The sequence below is a fragment of the Dreissena polymorpha genome, chromosome 12, assembly GCF_020536995.1.
Source record: "Dreissena polymorpha isolate Duluth1 chromosome 12, UMN_Dpol_1.0, whole genome shotgun sequence".
Taxonomy (NCBI): domain Eukaryota; kingdom Metazoa; phylum Mollusca; class Bivalvia; order Myida; family Dreissenidae; genus Dreissena; species Dreissena polymorpha.
In genome coordinates, this window is record NC_068366.1 from 18,185,708 (window position 1) to 18,193,972 (window position 8,265).

Sequence of the window (8,265 nt, forward strand, 5' to 3'; positions counted from 1 at the left end):
CGCGCTTCAAGAGATAAAATGTTCTTATACTTATTGCGGTCTTCGTTTTGAAAGTATTGAAACCACTTACGTAGAAACAATTAACAGTCAATAGAAAAACATACAAAGAAATGTTAAGCGACTAAGGTTGCATACTTGTATCGAGTTCAACGAGTATGTTGTTGTGAATCCAAGATGGGCGGGGCGGTACTGTTGTGTAATAAATCACAAAGTCGTCATCATCGTCCTCCTCTCTGGGATAAGAAATGATTCTGTTAATCACTTTCCCAGTTGTGGAATCATTTTGGAAAACGATAATATGCGAGCCATCTGCAAGAGAACCCCGATCGTTTATTATGTTTAGAATACCTTGCACAGCAAACAAAAAGTTTGTTCCCAACGTGTTCCATGTGCCTGCTCTGGCAAAACATAGCAATATTGACTGACTTTCTTTTGAAATTCACATATTTTATCATGTTTCCAATGCAATAAAAAGTTCTAACAGTAAAGCTGTATACGTCTATGCATTGAAAAAGAAGAAATGAAATGAAAAGATTCATCTTATAAACGCCAAGAAGAACGCGATATTCTCAATAATTTGTTTGTATTTTGAGCGACAACGATACCTCATCTGGTTTAAAATCGTTCATTTAATTTGATTTCATTTTTAAAAGAATTAATCCACACAAACTTGTGTGACTGTGTGTTATTTGTATTTTTCCCCCATTCATTGCTTAGATTACCTTTATATTCGAAGACTGATGTGATATCAGTCATAAAATAAAGAGACGGTGTTTCCACCGCATGACCAGTTGTGAAGTTGTCAAAAGATTGGTAGTTTGTTTTTCACGCAGTCGACGGTGTAATAGAAGGTCTCATTCGCGTTGACACATGAGTCCTTTAAATCACATTGTTCACAAAGGGGATCCCGACATTCCCGCTTGTATACTTTGTGGTCAGGCTCTGAAACAACATATGGTAATACCATATTTAATACCACATGGTTCACAAAGGGGATCCTGGAATTCCCTCTTTTAAACTTTGTGGTCATGTTCTGAAACAACACATTTCATATTAATATCATATTTTTAGTCGATGAAATTTCGTTTTTTAGAATGATTGTAGTCATCAAAGACAATTTGCATGGAAGCTTTTTTTATTTATGCATTTCATGGAAGTCTTTGCCATTTCACCCCATGAGTAAATTTGTATGACATATATTTATCAGAGGGGGTAATATACTGGTAGTAGTTCTGATAAAGATCTTTGTAATGTTTAATATCGACAGAGTGAAACTCCAAAAGCTCTAACAGGAGAGTAATTTGTCTTTCATTCATTACTGTTACAAATACAACGTGATTAAACTTAGGGTCACCGCCTTTGATTGATCGATGCAAATAATTGGGGTTCAATCAGTTTGAGGGCTAGCCGAATCTCTCCCTTACCCAAGAATTAATCACAAACCAAACGCGCGACTAAAACGAGCTCAATCAAATGTTCCGATACAAACAGAAAATGGAAACAGTAATGCAAAAACGATACACTATAAATCGTATGCTTCTTACACTCGATATATATAGATAATGTATTATATAACACGAAAACATTATATGACCATGGTAAAATATTTACACACCGTCATTACCGACTGTAAGAACTTTGTAACGAACCATTTTGAAAAGTCACAAAGCAAACAAATATTAGAGCGGCACCATCAATCTGTGACCAAACCTGTCATGTAATTCACAACGCGGCTTTTATTTAATATAATTTGACCAATTCCTCCATAATTTGATACGGCACAATAGGCAAACGACAAACACCCTTAAACTCAGTAAGACTGTGCTCTCCTCATTAAAACATTCCTTACCAAACTATTAATACACATGAAAATGGTACTAACCATCTATAAAGAAAAATGCCTGAGCGTCTGAAAACAGTGCAAGAGTCGCAGTCGTGTGTTTCTGCGCATGTGTACATTCCGTGACACTTGTATGTGATGTCACATGTGCCAGTCACGTGCCACAACATCTTCTCCCGGTCGGTATTTTCGTGCAGTTGAACTATGGTCGGACTGTTTGTGATCAACGTGTGGTCTTTAAATAAATACAAAAATGAAGGCATTTGATAGCTCAGCAGTAAAAAAGTCATTGTACGTATGATTGGGTCGTATGCTCCATGCAACTGATACTTATCAACACAACCAGAAAGGGAGCCAATTCACCGGATGCAAACGAGAATATTAAACGTATTATATAGTGATTAACTTATTTAGCGAAGAATGTCGCATTTGAAAGGAAACTATTTATATAAAGATTTATTTAACCTATTCTGATATTTAAGTACATTAGTACTTTTTTATCTATCATGTTTAAGTCTGCACACGTTGATTTATATTTCCATACAAAATAAACAATATATCGGATACTGTCACCCCAGGGTGAAACAATAATTTTAATTAACAGATATACAATAATAAGCAAATGTATATAAGGGTTTATAGGCAGCTACAACCTGTTTACAGTATTAACATTTCATGAGAGCTTGTGAATTGTTTATCACAGATGCTCTGACCTATTTTTGAAAGCATGTTTACCGAATATTGATTCTATATTCAAATATTCGGTCGCAAGGAACTAAGTTTTTTTTTTAAGTTAAAAATGTAATAAATACAGGATAGATGCCATAAATACGGAATACAAGTTTCCGTTTGTTTGTGAAAGATACTCACAGATGGTAATTTTAAGAACTTGGCACGTTTTATACTGTCGACGATTTTCTACACACATTTCTGTGCTCAGGTAATGCGCAGTCTCTGATGTCATCTTTGCAACAACTTGCACTTCACCAGTATCTTGAGACATTAAGATAAAGTCTGATGAACACAATTGCTTCAGCATTTTTATAATTATAATTATTATTTTTATTATGCATGTATTACAACAACAACAACAACTACTACTACTACTACTACTACTACTACTACTACTACTACTACTACTACTACTACTACTACTACTACTACTACTACTACTACTACTACAACTACTACTACTACTACTACTACTACAACTACTACTACTACAATTACTACTACTACTACTACTACTACTACTACTACTACTACTACTACTACTACTACTACTACTACTACTACTACTACTACTACTACTACAACTACTACTAATACTACTAATACTACTAATTCTACTACTACTGCAACTACTACAACTACTACTACTACTGCTACTACTACTACTACTATAACTACTACTACTACTTCTTCTACTACTAATATGTCTGCTTACCTCTAACGACAGCCAGCCAGGAGGGTTGGTCACCGGACCGGATGTAAAATATGATGTTATCGTTGTCGTCTGGCGTCTCTTCGGGTTCCGAGAATATCTTGTTTACCACTTGGTTTGTGCCATCGATGCTCTTACCGATTTTAATTTGGGTTCCCACTGTGCAAATTTAGGACATTTACACGTATTTCCATGTGTTTTTAATGTCATTTTTATGTCCCCCACTATAGTAGTGGGGGACATATTGTTTTTGCCCTGTCTGTTGGTAGGTTGGTCTGTTGGTTGGTCTGTTGTTTGGTTTGCGCCAACTTTAACATTTTTCAATAACTTTTGCTATATTGAAGATAGCAACTTCATATTTGGCATGCAGGTGTATCTCACGAAGCTGCACATTTTGAGTGGTGAAATGTCAATGTCAAGGTCATCCTTCAAGGTCAGAGGTCAAATATATGTGGCCAAAATCGCTCATTTTATGAATACTTTTGCTATATTGAAGATAGCAACTTGATATTTGGCATGCATGTGTATCTCATGGAGCTGCACATTTTGAGTGGTGAAAGGTCAAGGTCAAGGTCATCCTTCAAGGTCAGAGGTCAAATATATGTGGCCCAAAGCGCTTATTTTATGAATACTTTTGCAATATTGAAGATAGCAACTTGATATTTGGCATGCATGTGTATCTCATGGAGCTGCACATTTTGAGTGGTGAAAGGTCAAGGTCATCCTTCAAGGTCAGAGGTCAAATATGTATGGCCCAAATCGCTTATTTTATGAATACTTTTGCAATATTGAAGATAGCAACTTGATATTTGACATGCATGTGTATCTCATGGAGTTGCACATTTTGAGTGGTGAAAGGTCAAGGTCTAAGTCATCCTTCAAGGTCAAATATATGGGTCAAAATTGCTCATGTAATGTCACTTCTGCAATATTTAAGATAGCAATTTTATATTTGAAATGCATGTGTATCTCATGGAGCTGCCCATTTTGAGTGGTGAAGGGTCAAGGTCATCCTTCAAGGTCAAACGTCATATAGGGGGACATTGTGTTTCACAAACACATCTTGTTATAGTTATTCTCGAACCGAAACAAGCGATTGAACAAATGCTAATACTAAATGAAATAAATTCTTTAAACCAAAGAGCGAGTCGGCTTAACGTGTAAGACAAAAACAACACCAAATAGACACGTTTTTGGCTGAATTGTTTTCATGAAGGAAATATTGCTTATACAGTATATGTATATTTAAAATATAAAACATAAAAACAATATCAATATATAAAAATAGTTTGTTCGTGTGGAAAATGTATGTTAATTTGCTCACAAACACACTTGTAAAAATGTAGATTTACATTCGCTCGCGAACGCAAATGATTGGTTGACATCCTCACAAAATGACAGCCGCTTAGTAAGGTAGGCTGTTCCAGTAGTAAACCCGCTATAGTTATCGTTCAGTCGCCAGCATGAGACGGTATAATCATAGAACTCGTTGGCATCGACACAGAATTTGCTTATGTCTGTTGGCTCGCACACATTGTCCTCGCACTCATTTTTAAATACTTTAAAACCTAAAAAGGAATTTCAAAAATCCTGTTTATCAAAATAGATTTTTTTTCAAATAAACGTCATTTCTCAATGTCCGCGTTGTGCTCTTAACTTCAACATAACGATAAACCTTTATATGTACCATCAATCCCAAATAGGTTATTGCTGTCTGATACAGCACACTTATTACAATCTACTACTTTTGCACGTGTGAAGACTGAATGACACGTGTACGTGTTTCGCACGTGGCGGTGACGTCCCAAATGTATTTCTTGGCATCTGTGTTTTCGTGTAATTCGACAATATCTGAAGAGCTTGTGATGTATTTGTAGTCTAAAAAAATCATTTTAATGTAAAGCGAATGAAAATATAAAACATGAAATACCTTTTCCATATTTTTGGAGTGTATTTTTATTGCAAACGATTTTTTTTTTACAGATTGTTAAAATCTATCAATATTGATTGCCAATATCATGTATTCCTCTGATTTAAAGCATGGTTAAAGCTAGTAAAAATATAAACAACATCGAACTACGATTGCAGAAGCAGTAGAAAACTTAAATATTAAAAAAACAGGTCCTTTATTTAAGACACATGACTAGCAAATACTAATAAGAATATTTAATTTAAGTCTTTAATAAATTTATAAATGTGAAGTTAATATGGCGAAGTCAATAACATATTTCAACAAGCGAACCTAACTGCTTTATCAAATCTTAAATACCAAGTTTAAATAACACTTTTTTATATAAAATACACACATATTTGTATGGAGAGGTTCTTGCGTGTTTTCTTACCTCGACGATTCTCTGCACAGAACGTGACCATGTACGATGCTTCAGTTTCGGCGGAAAGAGAGGTCACGACTTTGATGTTTCCATTGTCTGTAAAATATACATACATGTATATTCCAACATTACTCTCACCGATTATTATAAACAAGTAGATAATTATCATTGAAGAGGTAATGTAAACAACAATGCTTATTTTGAGCACACTCATCCAACTTGAAATCATGTGTAAAGTAATGTCAGAAGCAACAAAACATTATTTTTAAGCAGAAATTGAAACCATATTTAGTCATTTCTATGCTTGGTTAGTACACCACTCGAGATTAAAATGAAAGTGTATTAACATTACGTTCACTGTAACAGTCAGTGCTATGTTGGAAAGGACGTTAGAAATTGTCACTACAAACGTTGAACGTGATTTTCATCCCATAATTGAAAGGTGTAATCAAGTTAAGGTTTAACTCTAACGATTATGATGAGTTTTTGAAATCCGAATCTAGCATACTCAGTACTGATATTAAAGTCAGAATGTATTCGACCACAAGGAAATACACTCAAATAGCAAGACAGTGGAAACCAATACGCTAGTTTGGCGATCTTTACTAAAGAACGGTTTCACATTTTATTTGACATCGACTTCACATTTGATCATAAGTCGTACTGATGATTAACTTGCGTAGAACAATTACTAGTAATCCGCGACAGAATTATAAGCTTTAATAACACTTTAATGCTCTTATGTAAGCATTTATTAAAATGTGTCGTTGTTGAAAATAGGTGGATTTATTTTATAGCAACCACTTCAAAACAATGTCTAATAAATTGTCGATTAATGTTCATACCTTTTTCATTTGTTCTGACTAATAATTCGTAAGGAAACGAAGTATAGTCATATAGCTTTGTTTTATTTGGTATAAGTTTACTTTTATTAAATTAAAAACTGATTTATCATGTTTTGAATTCGGCGAATTTGAATTATTGCAAATGAAAACAAAACTACATTTCCTTTCCTCTTTACTTGAATCAACTGCAAGCCAGGATGGACTGCTTCCAGAGATGTAGAAGGTGATCGTGTCGTAGTCATCTGGTTCCTCTTGGGGATCGGATGTAATCCGGTTTAGGATTTGTCCTGTTCCTTGTATGCTCTGTCCGATCTGAATGCTGTCTCCAACTGATGGTTTAAACATTAAATATATTTAAACATATCGTGTGTGAGTTCAGTTGAAAAAACATTGTAGTTTAAATTGATTTTATGTCACCGGTTGCGAATTTGTTAATGTGACATACTTTTGTTTTCGTAAGAGGTTTCATTTCATCCGTGTGTGTCAACTGTTGGTACATTGATCATATAAGACACAAATATACACATTTATTCGATATATACATATACAGTTAAATGCAATTTGCAATAATATAATTTCAATAGAAAATCGTAATACTAAGGTGGAACGTATTTAAAACAAAGAAGTTATTATTTATCTTCTGTTTGTAATAAAGATCGACACGCATGTGTGAGGTTGTAAGAAATGGACAAAAACGAAGTCACACATTGGGTGTATTTTGACTTGAAATATATGATTCATTAGAGACACATTTTTTGTAAACATATCATACTGTTTGGATCAAAACTGAAAGGAGGGTCGATATCTGCATAGAACAAAAGACTGGACGTTTGAGACGCGGTTCCAGTTGTCAATCTACCATCGGACGTGACGCAGCTTATTAAGTAGCTGTAGGACTCCCCGGCGTCCGCGCAATATCTGTTGATGTCACATGGACCACAGGGCCCGTCTAAGCATGCCCTCTTGTAGATAAACATATCTGTAAGATGGAGTGAGGTTTCATGACGCATTTTCACAATTTCTTTCTTTGTTTGTTCTTTTTGCCGAGGAAAAGAAAAATAGATGGGGATGTCAACGGGTCCACGCGAGTTCATCGCTTAGTTTTTATCTGAAGTATTGTTAAGATGAAAATTGCTTATCCCTTCCCTAAAATTGTTGCACTATTGCACTAGACGATCCGAGAATACTCGTGTGTGTGAAATGTTTACATTAGTCGCCATTTGAGATTCCTTAAGGCTGAGTCACATCAACCCTGTGTTCGAGTTTAGTAGAACAAAGCTTGACACATATTTTTTACTCATAAAGATTGTTATATATGTGTATGTTTATATCTATTTATTTCTACGTTCCGAAACTCAAAGTCTCATACTAAGCCTAACGTCATATTTAATACAAAATTTCGAAATAAATAAAGGCCTCTTACTGTTTGTATAAAATAGATCATTCTTTACTGAGCAGGAATCACAGTCCACAAGCGAGGAGCACGTAAAGGATTCACAGGCATATTTGATGTCACACTTGGCGGTTTCGGTCCATAACATCTTCTCTATGTCCGTGTTATCGTGCAGCGAAGTTATGGAGGGAGTGTTAGGTACGTAATTGTCATCTTTTGCAACATAAATAGTACACTTTTCATTTATTATATATTTTCTTCAAATTGTTCAACTATCATATCGTTCAATCTTGGAATTTATTAGAACATATTTGGTAAAACTCGTGTACAAAGTGTCATAAAAAATGTATTCCTAATCATATCTGAATAAATTTTGTATGTAAAAAATGCCTAAATGATCGCTTTAAATT

The 8,265-nt window shown here is 34.7% G+C and overlaps 1 protein-coding gene and 1 long non-coding RNA gene across 2 annotated transcripts; both read right to left on the bottom strand.

Annotated features, from left to right (window-relative positions):
- Positions 1-1,920: 1,920 nt before the first annotated feature.
- On the bottom strand, positions 1,921-3,423 carry LOC127853798 (uncharacterized). Its single transcript, XR_008036757.1, has 3 exons — positions 3,288-3,423; positions 2,711-2,833; positions 1,921-2,075 (listed from the first exon to the last, which is right to left on the bottom strand). It is a non-coding gene; the product is annotated as an uncharacterized LOC127853798 (long non-coding RNA).
- A 1,181-nt stretch (positions 3,424-4,604) lies between these two features.
- LOC127852411 (uncharacterized) lies at positions 4,605-8,041 on the bottom strand. The gene is made up of 5 exons (XM_052386366.1): positions 7,886-8,041; positions 7,235-7,441; positions 6,621-6,791; positions 5,627-5,713; positions 4,605-4,852 (listed from the first exon to the last, which is right to left on the bottom strand). Exons 1-5 carry the CDS (start codon positions 8,001-8,003, stop codon positions 4,605-4,607), a joined length of 831 nt encoding a protein of 276 aa, XP_052242326.1. The 5' UTR covers positions 8,004-8,041.
- Positions 8,042-8,265: the final 224 nt, after the last annotated feature.

Bases quoted from the DNA above. Each gene is read 5' to 3' on its own strand.
- LOC127852411 (XM_052386366.1), bottom strand. From the start codon at position 8,003: ATGTTATGGACCGAAACCGCCAAGTGTGACATCAAATATGCCTGTGAA. The intron at 6,792-7,234 runs GTATGATATGTT...TTAAACCATCAG, and splicing joins TTTCAGTTTTGATCCAAACA to TTGGAGACAGCATTCAGATC. The intron at 4,853-5,626 runs GTAAGAAAACAC...ATTCCTTTTTAG, and splicing joins CTGTGCAGAGAATCGTCGAG to GTTTTAAAGTATTTAAAAAT.